The following is a 27,136-nucleotide window of genomic DNA, read 5'->3' as shown; positions in this document are numbered from 1 at the left end:
CTTCAATGGAAAAGGTTTTGAACTGAATGATGTATTTAGCAGATTTATACAATATCCCCAGATTCCAAACTAACAGATGTTGCGATTAACAGTTGAAATGAGATGCTATATTAAAGGAGGACATGGAGAGTTGTTACCCAATTAATCTCAATCCAAAAAACTGTCAATCAAATCAATGTCAGTGCTAACAGAAACGGAAAACTGCTGCAGTAAGGCAGGTGTGTCAAACTCTTTTTTCGCGGGCCGCATTGTAGTCATAGCTTCTTTCGGAGGGCCATTATGACTGTCAACCCAAATAAATGTATGAGCACCTCATATTATATACAATAAAAGCTACAAAACAAATAACTCGTTTTCAAATCAGACGAGTAAAAACTGTTCAAATATTTAAAAAAAAAAAAAGATATTATTAAAAGTGAAGACAATTTGCAATTCCAGTAATGACACACGAATTTGAGGCACAATTTGTCTTCGCGGGCCACATAAAATGATGTGGCGGGCCGTATCTGGCCCCCGGGCCTTGAGTTTGACACCTGTGCAGTAGGGTATGCACACAGAAAGGACCAGAAATGTGTTCTCTATGACAACTATCCAGCACTAGCCGTGGGCTTATAATGGCATTAAAAACACATTCAAGAGGTGAAATATTTCAGTCATTTTTTTTTTTTTTAAAAGGAAATGTGATGTTTACATCTATCTCTGCGTGTCGCACGGCTGTAACACTGCTCAACCGATTATTGGCAGATCGGAATTGATCCCGTCACATGTGAACAGGTGACAGAGATCTTCATTCAGAATGATTTCAATTGGAATGACATAAAAGTCTCCATGTAAACCTGGTTACTGAGGTCCACCCTGACATTGCACGAACAGGAGGGGCTGACAGGATCAAGATATGAGATTTAATTGGTGGTTGTGTTTGAGATTGTCAAGAAGACCAATAACTCAGTAACACCCTGTTGATACCACACACATGTGGCAACGTGTTTAAGTGTTCACACCCTCTGACGCACACCAAAACACATAAGTCACACATATAGACATGTTTGGAAGTACTGTAGCTGAGCTAGCTCTCAATTCCATGCACACACACACAAACACACACACACCTACAACATATCAAAAATCATATCTTTTACTGATAACATCATGTTTGCCTTTGAATGCAGTTAGGAAACAGAGGGATTGATAACTCGAGGACCTCTATGCGGACTCATGGCTGAAGTTTACATTAGTACACAGGCTGGAGGTTACAACTGTGACCGCTGCACTAACAACCTCGCCTAAAACATTGCACTTTGTACTTGGATGGTTGCATCAGCTAGTGTGGTTGAGGAAACCACTACACACACATGATCAAAACGTATTACAGAAGGTGATCAATATGAATCTTAAAAATGTTTGCATAAAACTTAGTTCTGACCTTATTTTCAGGGTCGGGATGCATATAACATTTGATTCGAAAGATGAAGATACAAGCAGTTGTGTGAGCGCCTGTGCACTCATCAATTCTGAAATAAAAAAAACTCAAAATGTAATTAAATCTTCTGTTAGCTGCCCAATTATTAAAATGTGCCATTCTGCCCTTCTCTTCCACTGTTAAAAAATAAAACAATAACCACCCGCACATCCTTCAAACCCTCTGATTCGTTGTAGAAATGAATGGATTGAACACATTATTACTATTATTATTATTATTACCGTAATTTTCGGACTATAAGTCGCGGTTTTTTTTCATAGTTTGGGTGGGGGGGCGACTTATACTCAGGAGCGACTTACATACATATATATGGGGTTTTTTCACTTTTTTGGGCATTTTATGGGTGGTGCGACTTATACTCCGGTGCGACTTATAGTCCGAAAATTACGGTACTATTATTATTATTATTATTATTACAGTCAAACCTCGGTTTTTGACCACAGTCTGTTTCAGAAGGCGATTCGAGAAGTGAATCGGTCGAATTCCGAATCTATTTTATCCATTACAAATAATGGAAAGATTTTTAATCCGTTCCAAGACAAAATAAAACGCCTTTTTTAAGCATTTTTTTATTTGCGCATTTTTGTCCGATCGCGCAACTGCAGCGCATCGCTGAAGTAAATCTTAACTTCTTTTATCTTAGCATACAACTTTCACATCCTAGAGAGACCTGCTCTTAATTCCTAACCATAGAGCACGCACTCTATATTCTACCTTCTTGATTTTAGCATGTTATTGTTTAAACCACGTTGTTCCCCCATCAACTTGAGTCACTTTTCATATGCAAAAAATCTTATGAGTGCTTGTCCTTTTTTTATATTTATATATTTTTGGACACATTTGCAGTTTTCACCCGACCTGGTCCTGTCCATCTGGAAAACCAGGCACAAAAATAGAAGAGTGAACTTCCTTCCTCATGAAAGCAGAATGGAACTAAATGTACTGTTGCTTTGTTTAATGCCAGTGTTCCAGATTGTTTGTTGTCTTCCATCCATTGTTTTTCCAACAGATGATGCACCAATGTTTTATCTGCCTCATTAAGTCTCATTGTCACGTCACACATGAATAACTGCGGTCCTCCTTTGATACATTATGTTATCTAAAGCTGAAATAACCATTTTAATGTCTGCTATTTTGTGCCACAGTGTTTACGGTTATATGCCCAGCAATGGCTAAGCAACAAAATTACTGAGTACTTTTTAAAAATGTTTGGCATTTCACATTACACAACATAAACAGTGTAATTTCTGTTTAGAATCTAATCCACGGCGGCACAGTGGAGATAGCAATGTAAAATAAATAACTATGAAATATGACTTCATTCAAGGCTACAAAACTGCCATTGTTTCGAGTTTTTCTTTTATCTGGTGGTGACCCAAGACTTTTCAAATATAAACACAGGACAGGCCACATGCCTTATTGCAAAGTAAATATATTTATTGATAGACAGTAACACAAACGATAACCGATTAAATAATGATGGGAAGGCCTATAGTCATTTTTGCCCATCGCTGCAAGGGTGACTTAAGTATGGTGCTTTAAGTTAAAGTTAAAGTTAAAGTCCCAATGATCGTTACACACACATCTGGGTGTGGTGAAATTTGTCCTCTGCATTTAACCCATCCCCGTGTGATTTTAATCCATCCCCTGGGGGAGAGGGGAGCAGTGAGCAGCAGCGGTGCCGCGCTCGGGAATCATTTGGTGATCTAACCCCCCAATTCCAACCCTTAATGCTGAGTGCCAAGCAGGGAGGCAATGGGTCCCATTTTTATAGTCTTTGGTATGACCCGGCCGGGGTTTGAACCCACAACCTTCCAGTCTCAGGGCGGACACTCTACCACTAGGCTACTGAGCTGGCTCAGTATTTATTAATATATTTATTAGTATATTTATTAAGTCCTTTGTCGCTGACATGCAAATATGAATTAATGGCTTAGGTCACAGGATGATTCCCAAATGGATATGATGTCATCATTTCCTGTTTTGATGTTAGTTGACATGGCAGAACAGCAGCCTGGCCCTACAAGCTGTCCGTGCTTCATTATTCATGATAAGGGTGTCTTCAGCAGCTGTCAGTATAGGCGAATTTTAGAAGGGGGTGGATTTTGGCACATTCTGCACCTCTAAATAAATAATATCACTGACAAGCTGTATAAATCAAGGGCAGGGTAACATGTTATTTAGGGGTCACCGTTCCATTACTCCGGCAAGAGATTCACGTTGGAGTGCATTGCTAAGCAATGGCTATGCAGCAAAAATATCATATCTTGTCTATTCTGCCAAACTACTTTATTAGTTACTGTGAATATTCTTCACTAAAAATGTGACACTGCACAACGTCTGTACAGTACATGTCACGAGGTTTATTGATTGGCCAGGCCAGCATTTTATTGTGAGTTCTGTGAGATTGATCAGGAAGAGAGATCCCCAGAAAATGAATCAAGTTACTAACACATTTGCCTTTACTATCACCAGTAGGTTGACAGCTAGTGTACAGGATATTCTCCTTCTTGGTTATACGTTACACTTGCCGTTAGAGTAAATCCAGTCTGCTTACAGCACTCTTCGCAAATAAGATCAACTGTCAGCTTACGTTTGATTTAACATTCGTCTCAGAGCATGTAACATGAGGAAAACTCAATTGTTTTCTTTTTCCTAAGGGCATTTGAAAATTTAGAGTACAAATTCTTGGTCTCATAAATGTCCAAGATCAAAATACCTTACAATTTTTTGTACATTTTTGGTGGTTAAATTACTTCACTGAAAAAAACATTTTTTGTTGAATTTACTCCATTTTATTTCTTCAGATGGTTGCACAAAACAAAATATTTTGGATTCAGTATACTCCACTTAAAAATGTATCTGGTATTGTAGGAGCAGATGTATTTTATATTGACAAAATAAAAAGGAGCAAATTCAACATAAACGTTTTTTCAGTGTAGTGATTTAACCTCAAACTGAAAACGGCACAAAAAATTACAACATTTTGTCTGCAATGCAACATGTTTACACACAACTGCAATGGCCATCCCATATTAATACCCACACAACAATGAATGTAATGTAATGCATGTCTCACATGTATTTTAACATGCAAACACACACATGTGTTTACAGGTTTTATTATATAAACTACAGTGTTTGAGGTTAAGAGATGCAAGCTGTGACACTTTGTACTGCCCCACACAGCTCTGAATAGCTCATCAGCAAGCGAACACACACGCATGCAACAACTTTCTAATATTTACTAGTTAACACAATTAGAGAAAATAATGGAAAGTCTTGCTAGTAGATGACAACACAAAAAAACATTGTGTCATTATTGTGCCATGATAAGGGTAAGGCATTGTTCCCACTACACTTTGTTCAGTAGTACGTCGTTTTTATCATGAGAAGAAATCTGGATGTGCAAAGGAGAAACAGGTCATTATGAACCTTTCAATGATAAGTTGATTTATCTCTGGACACGGAAAACACTATTGTACCAACAAATTGTCCTATGGGTGGAGTGTCTTCTAATGTTACTTTCTTTTCAATGACTGGCGCTAATGTGTTACAGTCTTTCCCCACTTCTCACTGGGAGGAACACGGTATTGTATGAGGGCTCTACGTTTGGAAAATGTGCACTTAATTACCCTCCTATCGTCCTAGGGGTCAATTTGACCCCATTCAATGTTTAGCATTCAAAAAATAGTAGTTGACCATATTTCATGACTTTTCCTAAATTGATGGGGACAACTGAACTGGCATGATTTTTATATGATATTTTTTCAATGTACTGACCACATATTGCACGCATTGGTCGTCCTCTGGGGTCAATTTGACCCCAAGCTGTTTTAGCTGTTAATCTAGTTCTTAAAAATTACTGCATATACCACCAGAAAGAAATATTACCTTCCTCATAGTCAGGTAACAAGTGGGAATTATTCCGTGACTTTGCTAATATTAACATCGCAACCACGGAAACAAGTAAAGGGAAAACCGAGGCGGGTAATTTGCGTCAATCTTAAATCAAAGAAGTCAAGAAGAAAGTCAAGAATTAGCAGCCACAGACCGTCATTAACACAACCGTGTGATGAAAACATGTTCCCCGTTGACAAGCAGTCTGTTGGAATGAGAAGGACAGTATAGGATGGCAGCAGTTTGTATCGAGTGACACTTTGACATCAATCATGAGTAAGCCGACAAACAGTAGCCTCGGGGTACCCATGTTATCTGCACAAGGCAGAATCAAGTTTTTATAGTAATTTGACCACAAGCAGACTATCCGGCATCATTATTACCCACATGCAGCACAGCGGTTAGGAGGCCTGACTCACATTTCTGAAGTTCGGGGTTCAAATTCTCAGTTCTCTGATCTTTGCACATTTTTCCTGTGCTCACAGCGATTTCTCCAGCTACTCTGGTATGTTTCATATTCCCAAATTATACTATTATCCCGGCTGATTTCGGACAAGCGGTAAATGGAATTGTTTGGCTACATATACAGTATATGATACGTATATAGCAATTCACACTCATTCAATATGTTTAGATGACCATGCATTTTTATTGACAGTAAATAGGAGTGCAAATATGTTCAATATGTTTAGATGACCATGCATTTTTATTGACAGTATATAGGAGTGCTGAGATTCAAACCCATAGTCTCTCAATTATAATACAATATTTTATATATATTTTTATATACTATATTTCAATACTCTTTTATTGATGACAACCACAGTAATCAAATTTTACTTCTTCAGTCGTGTCAACCGTTATACTTTAAAATGCAGATCTTTCTACAAACCTTTTATTAGCAGATGTCATGAAATTGTGAGGTTGTACCAGTTGGGGTTGGCCAGGCCTATATCTTTCCACTGTTGTCGAAGAAAAAAGAAAAATATTGTAAGACATGACCAAAAACCAAAATAAGATATAAATATATGAATATTTTTAGGCACTAATAATTAAAGAAGAAAACCTTATAAACTTTTATCAGCACCCGAATCATTGGAATGATCACTTTCCTTCTAAAAATATCAAGCATTTTAAAAGAAAATTTAACACCTTGTCTTTAATTGCAGGTCCAAGAGAACAAAGATGTCTGCATGTTTAGACCGCCGAGGAGGCAAGTGAGAAGTGGCCTGACCCTGGAAGACATCACCCGCAGGCTGTGTGCAGGTGTGTTACTGCATGGTAACATGAGCTCGCAGGAGTCTATTCATGTCTCTCTTTCAGTCTGTGATGATTAGAGCAGAAGCTCATGCAAGAGTGATCAGGGAGTAACAATTACACTCAACTATGTGTGACCAGCATACACATATATTCATTCCAACATGCTTGACTTCACACACCTTTCACTTTGGCCCTAAGCAGTGCAAACTATTTTTTGCCATACAACCAAAGAAGAGTTACATATAAAATAAAATCTGAAGATGCTCTAAGACATGTCACTTGTGTTGAAAGACGCGACACGACAAGCCAGAGGTTTTGCTGTTTATTACGACATGTACAGTCATGTGTAATTATGCACTATATTGCAACCACAGTGGAGCTGATTGCCTATCTGAGTGCATATGGAGACTCTGAGTCGCTGATCTAGAGCCAGATGATTATGAAAGAGTTAGATGTTGCCATGTTGTGGCTTGAGAGCCACGCAAAAGTATCCTTAATTTAGCTACACACAAGCCAGCTAATGGGACTAACATACATACGTATATACTGTGTGTGTATATATATATATATATATATATATATATATATATATATATATATATATATATATATATGTATATGTCTGCACAATATCTTTATATACTATATATTTTATATATATATATATACTCAAGACAAAAAAAGCCCATAGCACAGGAGACAATGTTTTGTTTTGATTTCAAAAGTAAAATGGAATGTAAAGATGAAATGTTTACCCTTGAATGTCACATTATCATGATTCTCATGTTGACCTTGTAAGATAGAACCACGATTGAACCAAGATCGCCGTCTTGGTGGAAGACAAATAAGCAGGCAAGTATTTGCTTATTTGAATCTGCAAATCACTGGTGTAACACCTCAAATATTCCATTATTAACTAACCACTATCATTATTGTCTTCTGAAATAGAGCGATAAATTCATCTTGGTCAGTGCTCACGAGAGGTTATGCTCTAACCAAAATATTCCCCAAAAAATGAGATAATGACAGATTGACAAGAAAGAACATTTGTGATGTTTCCACCAAGGACAACCACTATTGTGCTTTTACACTTTAGAAAGCACCTAGTTGTGTTTTTAAGAATTAATGACAGTAATTATGTGCATTATGTTTGTTTTCAGACCAGGCTGCAGTGAAGGGATCTCATATTTAAGCACCGTCATACAATAAGGTCTTAGAAAGAATTTCTTACGTACACGTATTATATTTTGATTGTTTATGGATATGTCAGTCATAAGTTATTCGATAACAACAAAACAGTGACTTAGTGACCCAAGGTGTGAGCCGACCCACTCAACAATGGCTTTAGAACTCCTCCCTAATGATAGTGGATCATTATTAAATAATGACACGTCTCGCAGTTCACTAAGCAATCCTTTTGCCACTTATTACTGGGATTCATAGTGACAGTAAATTGTTAACCGTGGAGTGTGGTATTAGCTGGACCTTGCCAAATAGTGAGCAGACTGATGACAGCACCACTTCAAGTTTAATGAAGTCCCCCGAGGTATACAAAATGTATGAAATAGATATAATGATTGGGCAAATGTTTTTTTGTTATGTTATAATTGGGTTTTTGAAACCAAAACTAAGCTGAGGATTGACTTTTTTTTTTTTTTCGCCTGGTGGGCTGGATCAAATGATTTTTCAGCCCAAGTGTCCTGGTTCCCTACTCCTGTTTTGTAAGGATATGGTTCCGGATGTATAATGCATTTGTGTGACCTTGTGTGATTGTTAATAGGGAAATAAATGAATATGGTGATTGGAGCCAAAATGACAGGCAGCTTGAGCAGAGAATCAATGCTGTCACAATCTAGAATCCTTACCACTTCCTTTCGGACAATGTGTTAAACTCATTTTTGTGAGGACCAAATGATAGTTTTTGTAGTTGTCCATTGTGCTGTATGTTAATTGCCTTATTGAATTCTTCCATCCACAAATTGATGAATAATGAGTTTTAAAATCAAAAGTCAGAAGAAAATTGTTCAACTGCTGTCTGGTTTATTTAAAAAAAAAAGGGTTTAGGAACAAAAACATGTTTTCCATATTTCAATGTTGAAGTGAAGACGATTTCATGATTTGCTTTAGTAGTACATGAATAATTTGGCAGGCCTCAAGTTTGACACCTGGATTTAATATATTCCATTTACATTTGTATGTGGTTTTCTTTCACAGATTTAATATCGCCTGAAGAAGCACTGTTTTTTTTAAATCACCCCATGGAAGTGACAAGGCATGGCCTATCAAACCAAACTTAATCTGATAACATTTAATGAATTACTTTGCAATTTTAATAGCATGTGGCTGTTGTTAGTGACACACACTTCCCGAATCCATGCTATCTGGTTTAGACCAAAGACTCACACACAGGAGGGTTGTCAGAGTCCTGACTATGCATGGAGCTCAGGCCTGTGTCCGAGTCCTCGTCGTTGATGTTGCAAGACTTTGACACACCTCGGGCCTGCTCCACCCAAATGCCACTCTTCTCCCCTGGCACCACTGCACCCTCATCTTCATCTGCCTTTGTATCATCAGCATCAGCATCAATATCATCATCTTCATCCGGTTTGGTGTCCTCCTGTTCTAGGTCCATAGTCTCCACTTTGGCCAGTAGGTCCAGCAGTTCAGTCTCCTTGCTCTCCCAGAGTGCAAGACTTAGGTCCAAGTCCCCCCTAATGCCATCCAGGTCTGTCTTAAGTCTCAGGCCTATGTAGAGGCTGGTGTTCAGCTGTGTTTTGATCCTCTCCTCCTCCAACGCCATCTCATCTCCAGACACACACTCCGGCACTGGAGGAACAGACAAGCACATTTCCAACATATTTTCATCTTCTCCCCTCTCCTCCTGCCGTCTCTTCATCCACCTGCGGTTGAGCTCCTCCTGGATCTCTGCGGTGATGCTCTCCATGAGCGCCTCTCGCTCCACCAGCTCCTCCTGCAGCCGCACAACCTCCTCGCAACGCCACACATACTTTTCGAACTGGGCCAGAGCTTCCGGAGCGATTTTGTGAGTAGGGTCCTCCGGGAATCCAGAGGAGTCCTCCAAGTAGGTGTCCTGCACATAGTTGACCCCGTGTCGCTTCATGCGTTCAAAGTGCACCTTGGACTCATAGCTCTCAATCTCCTTATCCAACTCCTTGAGTCTCTGGACCTGCTGGCGAATGGTGTGATCCTGCGAGAGGACCAAGTGGACTAAAGTTTCCATCTTCTCCACAGAGCTCTTATCTTTACCAAGCGCTTGCTCTTTCTTTTTGTTCATCTTATCCAACTTTCTGAAGGCTTTTCTTACAATGCGCCTCTGCCTCTCCTGGGACAAGTTGGTAGTTGCAGCGGGCCAGCAGATCCTAGCGGGGGCCCTGATCACCCCGCCAGGACCCCAATTCTCCCGACGTTGGACCACCCGAGCCTCAGCACTCCGGGGCCCATTGTTAGGAAGTGACGCGTCATTCCTGACCAGGACAAAGCGGACGTTCTCCTGCTCGTCCCCCCAGGCGCTCCATAGACGGAGAATTTTGGTCTTGTTGGGTAAAATCCGCTCAAAGCCCCTCCATTTCTCCACCACACAATAGGACTGAGGGGGTCCGGACAGCATCCCAGCTGAGGCACCTTGCCGGAGGTTCTGGTCCTCCAGCAGAACTTGCACCACATCGGTGCATGTGGTCCTCTTAGTCAACCCGGAGACCAGCTTCTCTTCCCGGCAGACCCACACAGAGACTTTACCTTCTTCTGGGTCCATCTCATTCACCTTATGCGAATTCCTATATTCTGTTTATTTCTTTTTTTTATCAATCTTTGGGGCTCAAACTCCAGTGTGACAGTCAGTTTAAGAAAAGTAAAACCGGCAAGTCCAAAAGTATATATTGAAAGGACAAATGAGCATCAGAGCTCATTTCGAAAGTTATTACATCCATTTCTTGCCCGTCGTCGACTTCACGCGGTCTTTTCCCGCTGCGTGGACATCGTGTCACTGCCCTCGGCAGAAAAAAAAAAAAAAAAAAACAGCAGAGAGAAGACGAGCGTGCCTGCTTGAGTTGAGATAGGCTGCTTGTGCGTGGAAGAGAAAAAGTGGCTGCTGGAGGCTCTGGGACACGCCCCCTCTAGTCCTCTCCTCCTCCTCTTGCTCACGTGCACAAATGCAAATACAGAAAATATCAATCCAAATAATCGGATTTTATTTAGTCTGTAATAAAATTAAAACGTTTGAAATTTTGTAGTTCTATTGAGCTGCACACTGCACAGTAGCATGCGTTGTTATCAAAAGCCATACAGAGCGCTGATGATGAAGCAGATAAAAATCCATCTTTTAGGGCCTGCAGAGGTAGTTTATATCAGTGTTTCCCAACCTTTTTTTATTCACGGCACACCTTTTCATTGGAAAAAATCTCGAGGCACACCACCAACAAAAATCTGTTAAGTGTTACACCAGCTTCTATATTAAATTCAGTTATATTACAACAAAAGACGTAAAGTTCTATTCCTATATATGTATGGAGAGTCAAATAATTGAATAAAAATAAATACAAAATATTCTTTAAATTGTATTTCTTTTGAAAGTGACAGTTTTTGAAAAAAGGTTTTAGACAGTGTAAGGAATAAACCATTGAAAGTGATTGTGATCAAAATCCAAAAGAATCAATATGGCTTTGTTTACTGTTTTAGACTAGCTCTATAAAATATTGCGACATTAAGAACAAAGTCACTTTTAAAGACGCTCTGCTGTTCTGACAGCGTGTCACTGTTAGTAAAAGACACAGCAACTAGTGATGTGCATTCCAGTTCTTTGAAGTGAACTGAATCTTTAGAATCAGTTCATTCGAAAAGATTCGTTCAAACGAATCGTTCAAAGAATCGTCCCCACACACGCACACACTGAACAGAAAGTTGCGTCACTGACTCGAGATTTGCATTTCCAGTTCATCGCGTGAACGGTTCAGTGAGGGAACGGTTCCTGACTTTCCAGTTTGCGAACGAGTTAATGGGTCAACTGCCTTCCCGTGCGTCAACGGATCAGTCAGTGAATGTGTTGCGTCTCCCTCCTGGCGTGAACTATGGAAGCCAGAATGTCGATTTACGATTTGCCAAGGAACCACTCACTGAAACACCACTTCTTTTATGCACGTTTTCTCCAAGCTGACGGCTAACTTTATTGCATGAAGGGATGCGCCGTTATGCAACAACGAGGAGATTATGCTTCTCTTTGGGTCATCTTGATTTTATAACACTTGTAGTAGTTTTTAAATAACGTGTATGCATATATACACCTAAATATTGTTATCCAATATATCTACTGCAATTTCACATTGGATTGCTGGTTTGAAATGTACTTTTATTATTATTTTAATAAACATTTATGTTAAAACTTGTCTGGTGTTTTATTCCTTGTTTTTATATTCGCCAATTAAAACATAAAAATCTGACATTTGGTTAACTGCTTTATTTGACAACATGTGTAGGTACACCTCATGGACACTTCAATAGGTACACTACACGAGGTAAAAAAAAAAAGAATAAATAAATAAAGGGTTAATTGCACAATAAAAGCATTTTCTCGCACCTGGGATCGAACCAAGAGCTTATCAAGTAAAAGCCCATGTCACTAACCAGTCAGCTGTTTCAACATGACAGGCTACACTCATATACACTGTTTTGTACTAGTGATGTGCATCACAGGCCAATAGGGAAAAAGCATAAGTGAAAGTGAAAAGTGCCACACCCGCCCTCACCCCCACCTCCTGATTGGCTGTTTGAGCTGTGACGTCACTTGGACACTCCATTAGGTACACCGCCATTTTCAAGTGTACCTAATAACAGGGCACTTAATTAGGGAAATACACGAGGTGAATCTTGGAAAACATGTTGGAATGCGGCCCCGAGGACTAGAGTTTGACACCTGTGACCTTTGACCATGATATTTCCCTAATAAAGTGGCCTGTTATTAGGTACACTTGAAAATGGCGGTGTACCTAATGGAGTGGCCGTGTGATTCCCTCGTTAAGCGCACCTGCGTGAAAAGTTTTAGCTCCTGCAGAACGTGAAAGGAGCTAAAACTTTTCACGCAGGTGTGTTTAACGAGGGTAACTTGGAAAACATGTTGGAACGCGGCCCCGAGGACTAGAGCTTGACACCTGTGACCTTTGACCATGATATTTCCCTAATAAAGTGGCCTGTTATTAGGTACACTTGAAAATGGCGGTGTACCTAATGGAGTGTCCGTGTGAATCCCTCGTTAAGCGCACCTGCGTGAAAAGTTTTAGCTCCTGCAGAACGTGAAAGGAGCTAAAACTTTTCACGCAGGTGTGTTTAACGAGGGTAACTTGGAAAACATGTTGGAACGCGGCCCCGAGGACTAGAGCTTGACACCTGTGACCTTTGACCATGATATTTCCCTAATAAAGTGGCCTGTTATTAGGTACACTTGAAAATGGCGGTGTACCTAATGGAGTGTCCGTGTGATTCCCTCGTTAAGCGCACCTGCGTGAAAAGTTTTAGCTCCTGCAGAACGTGAAAGGAGCTAAAACTTTTCACGCAGGTGTGTTTAACGAGGGTAACTTGGAAAACATATTGGAACGCGGCCCCGAGGACTAGAGCTTGACACCTGTGACCTTTGACCATGATATTTCCCTAATAAAGTGGCCTGTTATTAGGTACACTTGAAAATGGCGGTGTACCTAATGGAGTGTCTGTGTGATTCCCTCGTTAAGCGCACCTGCGTGAAAAGTTTTAGCTCCTGCAGAACGTGAAAGGAGCTAAAACTTTTCACGCAGGTGTGTTTAACGAGGGTAACTTGGAAAACATATTGGAACGCGGCCCCAAGGACTAGAGCTTGACACCTGTGACCTTTGACCATGATATTTCCCTAATAAAGTGGCCTGTTATTAGGTACACTTGAAAATGGCGGTGTACCTAATGGAGTGTCCGTGTGATTCCCTCGTTAAGCGCACCTGCGTGAAAAGTTTTAGCTCCTGCAGAACGTGAAAATGACCAAAAACTTTTCACGCAGGTGCACTTAACGAGGGCATCACACGGACACTCCATTAGGTACACCGCCATTTTCAAGTGTACCTAAAAACAGGCCACTTTATTAGGGAAATATTATGGTCAAAGGTCACAGGTGTCAAGCTCTTGTCCTCGGGGCCGCATTCCAACATGTTTTCCAAGATTCACCTCGTGTATTTCCCTAATAAAGTGGCCTGTTATTAGGTACACTTGAAAAGAGTGCAGACGGGGTACCTTATGTATTTCTACATAAATACTTGCATTAGTTTGCATATGCGTATACGTATACAAAACGAGGTTCCAATTCTAAAAGCAGATGTAAATCTATGTTCACACCTGGGATCGAACCAAGATCTTACCAAACAAGAGCCCGTGTCACTAACCAGTCAGTTATTTCGACCTGGCTGTTCTTGCTGTCTGTACTCTTTTGTACTAATGATGTGCATTTGAGTTCTCAAGTGAACTGAATCTTTAGAATCGGTTCACTCAAAAGATAATATTACCGTTATATTATACTATATATAGCAGTATTTAACTATATAATCTTAAAAATGGGTGTGGAATCCGATAAAAGGATTTGCATTTGAATACAAGACAGAGACTTTTACGGAAATACCGCGTCATTAGTATTTTTTTTATTTACCTTCACTCTGAAAGATCCTCGAGGTTTGTTGGGAGATAAAAGCATCCACAATCACGTTACAAACACGCACGCACACATGCACGCACACGCGCGCACACACACACACACACACACACACACGCACATGCACACACACAGTGTATTTCGACAAAAGTAGATTTGATAAGGAAGATTGTTGATGCGTCTGGGCTGTGAGATAACAGACTTTTTTTCTCATCTCTGAACTCATTTCCTGTGAGGTCACTCTAACCACCAGTGCACAGCCAACAATATCCAAAATAATGATAAAGATTCAAATCAGTAGTAACATATATAGGTAAATCTCAAAACAATGTAACAGGTTTAAATTAATGCAAAAAACAAAAAAGTAAATCATACATTATACCGCTGGGAAATTAAACAAAAGGCACAAATGATGAAGAGAGCTACGACTAAAATGGGAGACATGTTGAGCCACTGTTAATTCCCCAAATTTACCTGATGGAATTCTCTCTTCAGCCCACTATTGTAACAGCCTCTGAGAAGACTTGAAGGTGAAATGAAGTCACAGCTCCCCTTAGTGGACAAACAGAGTAAGGACACCTTTCTGCACCACTCAAACGTCATTTAGAATATATTTATTGTTTTGTGAGACCTATAGAATAATGGGCTAAATTTGAGCCGATGATTATTCTCAATAGATTTATAAATCAGCCGATTCAATCGACAGAACAGGTAATCGGTCGGAATGTTTTTTTTAAGGTGATCTTTTGAATTAGTTGTGTTGCAGAGCTAGGATGTTTTCCTTGGGAGGACTACAAACTTAAAAAAAAAAAATCTGAAAAGCTGATAATAAATTCAATTTACATTCCCTTTGGAAAATACCCAACGGTCAATTATCTGGTTTGGCACCTGGGAGGGGTCCAAACACACTTCAGAGGGGTGTTAGTACCTCATGCCCCACTCCACCCTCTGCCCCCCAGCTCCACCACTGGAAATATAGACATCTAGGTAACCGGTCCTCGAAGACCAGGATTGAAAACCCCTAATCCTAGTCTTGTTTTCATCGGTGCCGTGGTTAGGTACACACTCGAATGGTCGCCAGCCTATCGCAAGACACATACTGTATACATAAATGTTTTGCTCTTGAAAATGATTCCATGCTTTGTGTCACATAGATAAATAAATAAACTGCCTTTGAAAACTGCCAAGGATGGAATAGTATCAGTATTTGTTATTGATTCAATATTGCAGTCTAATTCAGGATTGCATGTTGTGTTTATAGACAGATATAAATACTGAACAGCATTTAGAACTGGCCGTTTATTTGAAAGTGAATAGCATAAGCATACAAAGTTTCTACAAAGCTAGAAAATATCTAACATACTTTAGAGGGGAAAACGTTACAAAGCAAAGATCAGACCCTGTGCGGTACCAATAGACACACCACTAGCATTTCGGTTCTCTTACATGTAAAGTACTCTCTTTTTCACAAAACAGGATGGATATTAGAATATCAAAGATATACACAACATCTGTAATAAACGTCATTGTCACCTTTATACAAAGCACCTTAAAAACAAACAAATAAAAATTTCCCATTCCTCAAACGATGGGGAACAAATATTCAAGGCCATTTGGGAACATGTTACTGAGTTGCTGTGCCATGTATCTTTCTAAATCTTCTAAGACAGTATTAACAACACAGCAGGCATTCACAAACGTAGCAGGCGCGTTTTGAAACGATTTGAAATACATCAAATATTCACCATTTCGAAAGTAGGGCTTTCATTTGACTGGTGAGGACATTCTCTCTTTGGAGGAGTGTCAACCAAGTTGATCAAAAGTGTCCCAAAAGTATGTTTAAAAAAAATGGTGAAACAGTTAGAGGATCAGATTATGTACTGGAAAAAATATACGCTTAAATTACAGGATTCAGCGAGAAGCCCTTCAGGTTTCTTTTCCATTTTTGCTGTACTTTTTTTCTCTTCAGTTTTTCTGACAGAATTAAAATTTTGTTTGAAATCCTCCAACAGTCAATATTCTCATTGAATGCATGAACCTTCATGACAAAATGTATCCACAAAGACTTGGTGGTCACACACCACCAAACGTCAGTGCTGTTGAATCTCAACGATGAACAGAATGATCAATAGTTACAATATTTCAACGGAGCACACAGACGTTGTTTTGAATGAGTCATCTGACAACACAAAGATACATGTACGCGACCAGATGCTGCTTTTATCAAAGGACGCAGTGTTTTATTTACGTGGGAAGGAATACATGCTACAAGACAATGACGATAAGACATTAGTACAATATTACAGGGGAGGGAAAAAACATGGAATGGTATTTGGTGGTAAAGAGAAGACACTTTAGACAAAGGCACTTTAGCATGGCCATTTAGGATGATGTGGACCAACCAGCAAATGCCATCTGCTACAGTGCACAGCTTTTGGTTTCTGTATCATAAATGTATTTCTTAGCGAGTAACCAAACAGGAAAGAAGGTGCTGTTTTTAGGTGTTTAATGTGCCCTAGTCAACAACTAAAAAAATAAAGATAAAAAAAAAAAAGCGAGGCCACGTGCCTGTAATGATCAATATGAACATTAGCAGACTTTCAGTCTTTTGAAACACATAAGTTGGTTAACGTGTTAAAGCTCAAGTAAGCTGGTATAAATCGACTGAACGTTTATTTGGAGGGACATCATCATTTTTTCAATCGTTCTTCCATTTTGTACATGATGAGCAACTGTGTTACATAGTTTATAAAATTCACAGTGCTTTGCAAAAGATCCTTTACAACATAGTTGATATTTCACATTGTCACGACATCTAAATCAGTGCTGTTTCACAAAAATGTACCTGAATTGTTTAATTTTGCTTATAAATTTTTAATAACATACATTTTTTGATAGTTTTCCTGGAGTTACAATATAGTGTATATATATTCTATTCATAATAATTTCCCAAAATGTAAAGGCTATCTTTTCTTTTGTGACAAAAACATAGAAAATGTTAGAAAAATTTGATTTTCTTTGGGACAGACCATTGTTTGTGCAAGATGTGTAGCTTGCACAAGTTAACATTTCTATCTTTACAAAAGCACCTCTGTACTGTTCTATATGACAATGTGGTAGTGTTATTCCCCCTAACATGAACTTGCTATGACTATTGATGATACACAGGGTCTGATCTTTAAGACACACACATACACACACGGAGTCTTAGGAAGTGAGGAATATTTGCTTTTGTTTTGTTTTCAAGTAGATACGCAATGCAAAATTAGAAAATAACTGGCAGTAACTGGAGATGAGCCTCATGGAGATGTGATATCATCAGGCGATATCAGAAACTTTACTTACATCAGATCTGACATATTCGGTTGAAATGAAACTTGTCTCACAGCAGTTATGATGGTGCAGCTATTTTTTTTCCTAGAGGGGAGTTGTCTGATTCAAAGACACTTTTGTAGATTAAATTTTCTGACATTTCACTTTAAATGTCAAATTCTTACACCACGAAAAGGCCATACGTGTGTGTGTGTGTGTGTGTGTGTTGGGGGGGTGGAATTATTCCTTGATGAGACGATAGATGTGGTGCTGTGCTCCATGCTCATTGTTTGACACCTCAAAGACACAGGCCATGCACAGCAAGGTCTCCTGAGTGTCCCTGTTGCTCACAACCTAAAATCCCCAAATGTGAAGACTCATCAGAAATGTGTCATCGAACAAAACGACATCACACATACTGTGTTGTATGCTCACCAGCAGAATAGTAAAGTTCTCCAGTACGCTGTTCATCATGTATTTCTCTGGCAGGTGTTTGAGCTTGTGGATGAAGTTGATCATGTATTCACACATCGGAGAGCGACTGATTCTGTAGACAAAACGTCCGTTCTCAAACCTGGCGTACTCCGTCTGAGAAAAGAGAGGGGTGACATGACTTTTGCGGACAAGTCCATACCCACTCCTGGGAAATCATAAGTTTCAGACATCCGGCTAAGAAAAGTGCAACTGAACTCAAAGAGCGAAGACTAATTCTATGTGCACAAAAGGCCTCTCTCTTTCTTATAAATATTGTTCACAACTCTATATAAATCTGTGTTTGTGAGCACTTCTCCTTGGTTGAAGTAATTTATGCATCTCACCGGTGCGGTGTTTTAAGATGTTAATTTGACAGCATGATTATTGCGCAGTTGTGCTTTGGACTACCAGCAATAAACAGGTACTCAAAAAAATTTATTTTTATATTTTATATACCGTAATTTTCGGACTATAAGTCGCACCGGAGTATAAGTCGCACCAGCCATAAAATGCCCAAAAAAGTGAAAAAAAACCATATATATGTGTATAAATCGCTCCTGAGTATAAGTCGCCCCCCCACCCAAACTATGAAAAAAAACCGCGACTTATAGTCCGAAAATTACGGTATATATATTTTTTGTGGTACCGGTATTTCTGCTCTTGTCTACAGTATTTTTGTTGCATTATGTGCACCACTACTACTATTTATATCTTAATTTTTATTTTTAAACATAAATTTTCCTATTGTTGGTGTCTTTTACGTATATGCACAATTCATTATCTTATGTCTCTACACATGTGACCACATATGAAAGTGGCCCAGGTCATATTTTTAAAAAAAAATCTAAATTGAGCCATTCAGACCGTTGTAAATAAATCTGATACAAGTTGTATATGGACAAAACATTCAGAATTGAGCTGCAGTTTGAACGTAACCTAGAGAGAGTGAAACACAAGCCAAGTAACATGTCAATGAAAATACATTTCTTAAAGGAGTATAAAAAAATACAGTCTTACCTCCACCTTCTCGACAACCTGCTTGCCAAAAGAGCAGACCTTGGTGGAGCAGGTGATAGTCATGTTTTCTGAGCTCTCATAGTGGCTAGTGACCCCATAGAAGGCCGCTGGGTCTTCTTGGACATTATAATTAAGGTCAGCCTGCCGAGAAGGAAGCAAAAAGGAAGAATGAAGTCAAACTACACAAATAGGATGATGACACAACCTTCACTTATGTCCAAATGGTTCTACAAAGTGAGAGCTCTTGAGGGTCTGGTCTGATAAAAATACAAGCCACGCAGCGTCCTCTGCTGGCTGTCACTGTCTCTACAGAAGCCGGATTGAATCTGTGAACAGTGAATCTGTTTTCAAATTATTTCTCTAATAAGGATTATTTTGACAAGAATCCAAAACGTAATAGTTGTGCATTTTTTACCACATGTAATCTCCATGTAAATTTCACCCAACAAGATACCAAAACAATAATGGATGTAATTGGGTTTAAATTTAATCAGAGAAAAGAAAACATTCAGTCCAGACTAACGAGAACATGTTGCTCCTATATGACTACTTGAGAGAATTGTGTGAGTGTGTGTGTGTGTGGGGGGGGGGGGGCGGCGTGCACTACTTGTAATGAGTTCTCCAAGGACAGCTGTGGTGGGAGTTAAATTTGCCATGAACAAACACACGCACGCTCCCATACATACACACACACACACACACACACACACACACACACACACACACACACACACACACACACACACACACACACACACACACACACGCACTCACACATAAACAGCTCTTTCTTGCTGCATATATTGAATAACTTGATCATAGACGTAGATTCAAAAGATTCAAACAGAATTCAAACCCACTATTTTTGCATGATTATTATTTTAGTGCGCAGATGAGACTTTTTGCAATATTTATATGTGAATGTATTTAGTATAATCACTATTGTTTTCCTTGCTTGCTCACTGAAAAGACCCGTGAGAACTCTGAGAAACCGTGACATTTAGGTGCTTTCAACTAAATTCAAAAATCGAGTCCATCAAAAAAACCTGACTGAAATAAGTTTCTAATTACCGAGGTTCTCCTAGCCATTTGTTGAGTCTCTGAAAAAAAAAACCCTGTGCTTTCATAATCACAACAGAGTGGATTTTGGGTGCCACTTAATGTCATATATTTTCTTAATTGGAGATGGAGCGACACAGGAGTCGGGAGGTGAGCAGGTGTTCAAACAAAGCCTGTGTGTGTGTGATCACTGCACCACTTCCATATCCCAGGTGGAAAGACATCACACATGTAAAACATACACACTCACTTTCACACCTGTCAGCACAAGGAAATGTCCCAATGGAAATCTACCGGTTGACCTATGACACTATTTTGGACAGTTTCAAAGCCTGTCTGAAACTTGGATTATATGGGTTGAGAATAGAGATGGAGAAAACCACAAATGTGTGTATCGTATGCAACAAGTCCAGTTCAGTTGTGCGCTCACCCAAAACTTGATGAGATAGAAGGCGTTTTGAGGGCCCTTGGTAAACAGCTCCTTAAGGCCGCCCTTCTTTTCAGGAAACTTGTCATAGATTTGCCTGATGTCCACACACTCCAGCAGGGGGTCGCTGTAGCTCGGATTAGTCTGATTGATGTGCACAAATAGGTGCTTGTTGTACTAAGGAGGAGAGAATAACGGACAAATTAGAGGCCGACAGACACATTAAGAACATTCACAACACAGGTTGTTAATTATGGATAGAGTGGATTTAGATATTTTCTTCCTTCAATACGTTTAGTTAGATGAGTCACTTTAATGACTGCGGAATGCAAAAAAAAAACACAAAACCAAATATTGACAAAACCAAACATTGAAATACCGATTTATGTTAAGACAAAACAAAGAACACATTAAAAATAAAGAACAAGATAAAGTTATCATAATACAGGGATGTAAAATTATTTAGTTTGCTGGGAGTTTGCAGCGTATGAACACGAATCTTTTAAGTACTCAATAAAGTTGCCAGCTGAGGTATTGTGTGCCGTAAAAACTTAAAATACAAACAAAAATGATGAAACAAGATGAATGGCGGCTGTCTGTATGTGCAAGGCAGAAAAATGGCATTGAATCTACACAGTGGCAGTATGAAAGATTGACTGAAGAGACAGACCTTTAACAAGGTTATCAACAAGGTTATCAGGCGGGCTATCTGTCATCTGAGTTCATGTGTATGTTTGTGTGATACTGACTGCTTCTTGTTCTCGTTGGGTTTCCAAAAACGATGAGAACTCCGCTAGTCTTAGTTTAGTGGTGCCGATCGAGCGACCCTGCCACGCTGGCTCTCTGTGAGACTCGGCTGCAGGACGCTCATAACCTAAAGCACACACATACACGCATGTGTACAAACACGCACGCGCGCACACAAAGAAATTTAAGGAGTGCCATCATTAAATTGCTTTATGACAATTGACATATTGATATGATTGACATATATGACATATTGGCACAATGACACTTATATCTAAAAAAAAAAACAATATTGCATCATTATTGACAATATGACATAGATTTGAGATCTCCGCGACACAGTGGCAAACGATCAGATCCAGCAAGGATGGATGGATATTTATTATTTTCATTTTGTAATGATTCATTCGGGTTCACTACTTCCGGGGGGATCGATCGATCGACAGGTAGGTAGGTAGGTAGGTATTATTATTGTGAATAGAATGCTGATGAAAAAAATATTCTTCACCAGTTTTTAATGTCAGGCTGCCATGCCAGAAAATGTGAAATTGTCAGTGCCTAACCAGCCATGAGTCTCACCACGTCAACGCTGTGTTCAATAGTATTAAATTATTATTAATAATTATGAAATCTATTTCACAAAAATAATGTACAATACACAGACACACATTTATGTTATCCAGAACGACTAACAGCAAAGGTTGAATTAAACTCATGAGAATAATCACATTCAAATAAAGCTTATAAATGAAAACATGCAATTCAACTAACAGCTACAGAAAAATACAACAAAGGGAAGGACTCAAACGTTGATACACTGTATTCACCCCATATTTCATTTTTAACTACACAAAGGATATGGTAGTTGACGACAGACTGGAATTTCCACAATTCTAATCAACCAAACCTATTGTAAACCCTGTTCTCCATGTAAGGTGTATCTTTTCATTGTCTAAACTAGCATAAAAAAAACTGGTTAAAATTTATCGGTATTTAAAATCGCCTGCGATTGGCTGGCAACCGTTTCATCCTACTGCCGGATGACCGCTGAGATAGGCTCCAGCACGCCCGCAACCCCCGTGGGGACGAAGCGGTACAGGAAATGGATGGATGGTATTTAAAATCTAAGGAAGCAGATTGACCCACTTTTTTCTACTCGGGACCTTGGCACAAGGTGACCTGGCCCAATCAAAAACTGCTCTATAGAGAAGGAGTGGCCTAAAGAGCGTGAAGGAGGACCACCTGTTTGCTTCAGAGAAAAGAGATAATTGTCGTGTGGTTCCTCTCACCTGTGATTGTGGTGGTCCCCGCTGTCTGCACCGAGTAGGCTTGCTGCGAGAACGGCTTGATGCTGAGAGAAAGAGGCAGACAGAAAGGGCACCATTAAAAGGCTGAAAGGACCCAAGACACAGCATGGCCAGTCACATTGTGCCTGCATTGTACTGAAAGGGATTACAGTGTGTTCTGTGACTTGGAGGAACACTTGCACAAGCACAAGAGGTCAAGAGGGTCTAAAAGCTAAGAAGGCCTCATTTCATATCCTCATTACCATTATGCGGTCATGTGACTTTAACTTGAACTCAAGACATTATGCTTGTAGATAGGAGGGTCAAATATAAGTGCCCCAAACGTAAGTAAATTCTGTCTGCTCCAAGCACTGTTTTACATGGGCAGTCTTTAAAGCACAACCGTAAGTACTTTAATTTACCTTCAAAACACTGTGCTATAAAGACATAGATTTACTGGTAAAGAATAGTTGTTTAAAAATACTCTTACAAGAGGTTTATTGCCCTTTCAATAAATGATGAATTTCCCAATAAAAGATGTGCAACCAGCAAGCCCATTACAAGCTATAAAAAAAGAAAGAAAATAACAACTACAAAAACTCATCACACATCAATATTTTTATTTCATGATATCTGTAAATAAACAATGCTGGATATTTTAGAGGACCAAATTATATAAAGTACACCAATGGTGACTGGGGAGAGTTAATCGGTGAACACACAGTCCAGTAATTGGTAAGCAAATCGGCAATCAGTGAGCAAAAGCCTAATTGGCGGATGGCTCTATCATATCCTGACAGATTAGCTGTGTTAAAAGTCCCCTCTTCACATCTGCTGGGAAAAAAACCAGAGCTGGCAACCTCAAATGTTAAATGTGTTCAATATTTATGTGGTCATCATAGACTTTGGCTCAGCCATCGACGTTATGATTGTCACATTGAAGGCAAAGCAAATTAGAAAGCGACCCGATGCCAGCCACAAATAAGGTGCAACAAAGTGCGTGAGGTTGTTTAACATAATTCATCACAAAAAAGGAAGAGAAGAGCATGCCACCGCAAAAGAGCTAACAAGGAAGCAAAGGTTATCATTAAATCTTTTATTCCTTCTTCCATTACTTTTTCTTCTTTGTAATGTTAAACAAAATGGCATGTGCACATAGTAATGGTTAACAGAGCAGGAGAGATTCCCAGGCTGGTTGTTATCAACTAGCAACTACCAATAAACAAGTCCCAACAAATTAATTTTGAAGTTGTTATTTTAAGATCCACCAACTACATCTTCCAAAAACTGGGAACGCATTACGGCTTAACTAAAGGCTGCTCTAGAACACAGTACAAAGTGATATCATTCATAATTAACAACGACAATGTAGCTTGAAAGAGTGCATAATGTGACTTACTCTTCTGAGGCGGAACTGGACTGTCCTCCAGGGATCATCCCCTGCCATAGCTGGAAAATGAAGCATTGAGCAAGGGGTGCATGAACATACTACATTATTCAACATCAAAACATGGACAGTTTATTTTATTTGTTTGTATAACTTACAGTGACAATACTTCTGCCCATCAAATACTTTTTACTTATGCAGATGTTATTTTTGATGTTTCAGTGTATGTTCGCTACCTGTGTGTTCCCGGCAAAGTTGGCCCGCACAATTCCCGGCAGCAGCTTGCTGTGTATGGCAGTAGCTGAAACGATCTGAGAAGAGGACATGGACGAGATGCTCTGTAGTGCTTTTTCCTTGGCATTGTGATCCTAAAATGCAGCAGACACAACATTAAAGTCATATAAAGAAAAATCGACCAAAAATCCAGTTTCTTAGGTTGGCTATAAATTGAAGATCAGTCATTTCGATTTGATCTGACCAGCTGAATGATTAAATACTGAGCTTGGTCGTCTACCTTTAATTTTTTTTGAAAGAGATTGACGTAATGAAAGTCCATGTATTTTTTTGAGCAACTGCAAGTAGATGATGCCGCAGTTACGAGGGCACTTGGAGACCGGGTTCCATCCCCGATCATGCGCGTGACAATCCCCTTCCCACCCATAGTTGTGCTGCAGAACAGTGGGGTGCTTTTAAAAATCTTTTCTGTCTACGGTGAAAATGACACAGTGTGTATACATAAACACATCTATTTGTGTTTAAGTCTGTACAACTGCTGGCCTGCAACTCGCTGAAAATACACATGCGGAGGTAAACGGACAAGGCATAGTAGGTCAGAGATGCAGCAAAAAGCTGATTTTTGGAGCAAAGAGGAAACCTACTGCTTTATTCCTGTGGTGCGTGACATGAAGATAATGTGTTTTATTTATAGTAAAAAGTAACGAGCGGAAATTATGCCTATTTGTGTCATGACTTCGATGTGTGTTGCGGTTTCAATCGGGGTATTTAAATGCGGAGGTAGCTCTGTCCGTTCAGGCATGGAAAGGTTATCACTAATATTTCAAAAACAGGAAATTTGACCTTCATCCAAATATTGACTGCATGTAAATGTGGTGTCTGATTGGCTATGAATTGGAACCAGATGATGTCACACATTATTTATTACTTCCTGTTTTGATGGGAGGGAGAGAGAGAGAGAGAGAGAGAGAGAGAGAGAGAGAGAGAGAGAGAGAGAGAGAGAGAGAGAGAGAGAGAGAGAGAGAGAGAGAGAGAGAGAGAGAGAGAGAGAGAGAGAGAGAGAATGTCATGTCATGTCATCTGCTGGGTTACAAGATGTGGAGGCATGTTATATTTCCTTTATTTATAGAATGTTTGAGTCAAGGAGATTATTGTAAATACTATGTTACATCTTTGCTTTTGTATTTGTGGTATATGGCGTGGTTCTTTTCCGGTGTAGATCTAAGTCAAAGTAGTGGGAGGAGAAGAAGATCTGTCGGTCCTAAAATAGCAGTGACAAACTGTAATTTAGTGATAATGGAAGCCTGGTTAAAAGAAGATGACAGACAGTCAAACCGATGATTACAAATTGGTATGGCTTGAAATAAGGACAGACTGATTATGTCAAACAGGTACCCTGGCCACTGAGGATTGAAGAATGACAAAATTAAGTAAATTGCCTACCTCTGCTCCTTTGCCAATGTTGGGGATGTCAGCAGCATTTTCCAAGTAATTGTCTGTGTGTGGTGCTGTGGCCTTATTGGCAAGCATGCAAAATTTGCGCCCAACATGCTCTACAATATGTGGTAGAAAATAATATACTGAAATATCCCCTCGCAAGTGAGCAAATGTTCAATACTGAGGGACTAATGAGGTGGTAATTGTGCTGGATTTTCACATTAAATCCCCCAAACCATACCATCTTATAGTAACTAGGGACCTGAATGTCATTGAAAAGCTCAGATTGTTTAAAAGGAAATTTCGACTCCACAAAAGTACAGTATTGACTATTCAATTAATTACATTGAAACAGACGAGAAGACAGATACCAGAATGTCCACACAAATACTGAAACCCGTCTTAGAGGACAAAATGGAAAGTAGGGGAAAAAGGACCATACGTATGCAGGGTGAATACTTATAAGAGGTCATGAAGACATGGGTGAGAAAAACCTAATTGAAGACGTCATATCGTGTCCTCACAGATCGGTTTTTACCAAAGTATTCCCACCATGTTAACATTTTAACACATTGCATTTATTTTGAATTTTAAATATCTTTGTAAAGTCTTACCTTTATCTTGGACTGGAACTCCCTTGATTTTCTTCTGGCTAATACCTGAATATGACTGGAAACCTGGAAGATGTAGAGTACAGAAGAATACAAACAAGTAGAAAAGAGTGCAGAGGAGATGACAAAAAGAGCAGAGGAAACAACGAACAGTGGGTTACCATGGTTATGAAAGGACTCTTTTCACGCACTCACGCACATGCAAACACACTAGTCCCCTGACAACAAGCTAGATTCATCTACGTGCGTCAAATGAGTGAGCAGGGAAGAAACATTGGACCAAAGACTGAGGTATTCATACGGGGTATGTACTATACACACCAATAAAATATCTGAACAATTACTTTGCCTTTATGGGTAAAATTGCATGATTACATGTACATGTGGGACAATAAATTCATTTGAATTAACTTTATGTTTACCTGTTTCCTTGTCCGCGTTTTTCCTGTGCGGAGCTTGATGTATCTTGCAATAAGCTCATTTCGACCTTGAAGGCAAAGACAAAACAGGAGTTATTTCTCCTGACAGATTGTATGTTGTATTGACAGATACATGCAAATGTATTTTCTTTCATCACAATAAGAATTCAGATGATGTTGAGTGGCACAATTTGGTGTTTGTGACCTTATGCCATGCAGCCTCACATAGTGGCGCTGTGATCATTATATCACATGAACACACACACACACACACACACACACACACACACACACACACACACATGCATTTAATCAGGAACTCCCAATAACACGCCGTGGCTCTGAATACACATGACCCAACAATACGAGCATTCATGCAGACTGGCCACCCCCCGATTAACGAAAGTA

General features: G+C 39.4%; 2 protein-coding genes and 1 long non-coding RNA gene across 4 annotated transcripts in view; 1 reads left to right on the top strand and 2 right to left on the bottom strand.

Moving 5' to 3' along the window:
* On the top strand, window positions 1–22,125 carry LOC119124438. Its single transcript, XR_005098274.1, has 4 exons — window positions 1–14; window positions 10,737–10,741; window positions 18,015–18,020; window positions 22,050–22,125. It is a non-coding gene; the product is annotated as an uncharacterized LOC119124438 (long non-coding RNA).
* LOC119124436 (ras association domain-containing protein 10-like) lies at window positions 8,664–10,709 on the bottom strand. The gene has a single exon (XM_037254418.1). It carries the CDS (start codon window positions 10,410–10,412, stop codon window positions 9,027–9,029), a length of 1,386 nt encoding a protein of 461 aa, XP_037110313.1. The 5' UTR covers window positions 10,413–10,709; the 3' UTR covers window positions 8,664–9,026.
* The window catches only part of LOC119124437 (transcriptional enhancer factor TEF-1-like), a 32,805-nt gene continuing 21,270 nt past the window's right edge, over window positions 15,602–27,136 (bottom strand). For both annotated transcript variants that reach the window (XM_037254420.1, XM_037254419.1), the window contains exons 3-12: window positions 26,732–26,796; window positions 26,313–26,375; window positions 24,264–24,395; window positions 24,040–24,089; window positions 22,644–22,705; window positions 21,357–21,481; window positions 20,611–20,784; window positions 19,122–19,262; window positions 18,066–18,218; window positions 15,602–17,984 (exon numbers count right to left, since the gene is read on the bottom strand). In XM_037254420.1, coding sequence (XP_037110315.1) covers window positions 17,871–17,984; window positions 18,066–18,218; window positions 19,122–19,262; window positions 20,611–20,784; window positions 21,357–21,481; window positions 22,644–22,705; window positions 24,040–24,089; window positions 24,264–24,395; window positions 26,313–26,375; window positions 26,732–26,796 — 1,079 coding nt within the window. In that variant the 3' untranslated portion in view covers window positions 15,602–17,870. The remainder of the gene's footprint in view (window positions 17,985–18,065; window positions 18,219–19,121; window positions 19,263–20,610; window positions 20,785–21,356; window positions 21,482–22,643; window positions 22,706–24,039; window positions 24,090–24,263; window positions 24,396–26,312; window positions 26,376–26,731; window positions 26,797–27,136) is intronic.

The sequence above is a fragment of the Syngnathus acus genome, chromosome 6 (assembly GCF_901709675.1).
Source record: "Syngnathus acus chromosome 6, fSynAcu1.2, whole genome shotgun sequence".
NCBI classification, from domain to species: domain Eukaryota; kingdom Metazoa; phylum Chordata; class Actinopteri; order Syngnathiformes; family Syngnathidae; genus Syngnathus; species Syngnathus acus.
Note: the sequence above shows the minus strand (reverse complement) of the source record. Positions and strands in the feature narration are given on the sequence as shown.

Excerpts from the sequence above, each read along its gene's own strand:
- LOC119124436 (XM_037254418.1), bottom strand. The coding sequence starts at position 10,412 with ATGGACCCAGAAGAAGGTAAAGTCTCTGTGTGGGTCTGCCGGGAAGAG.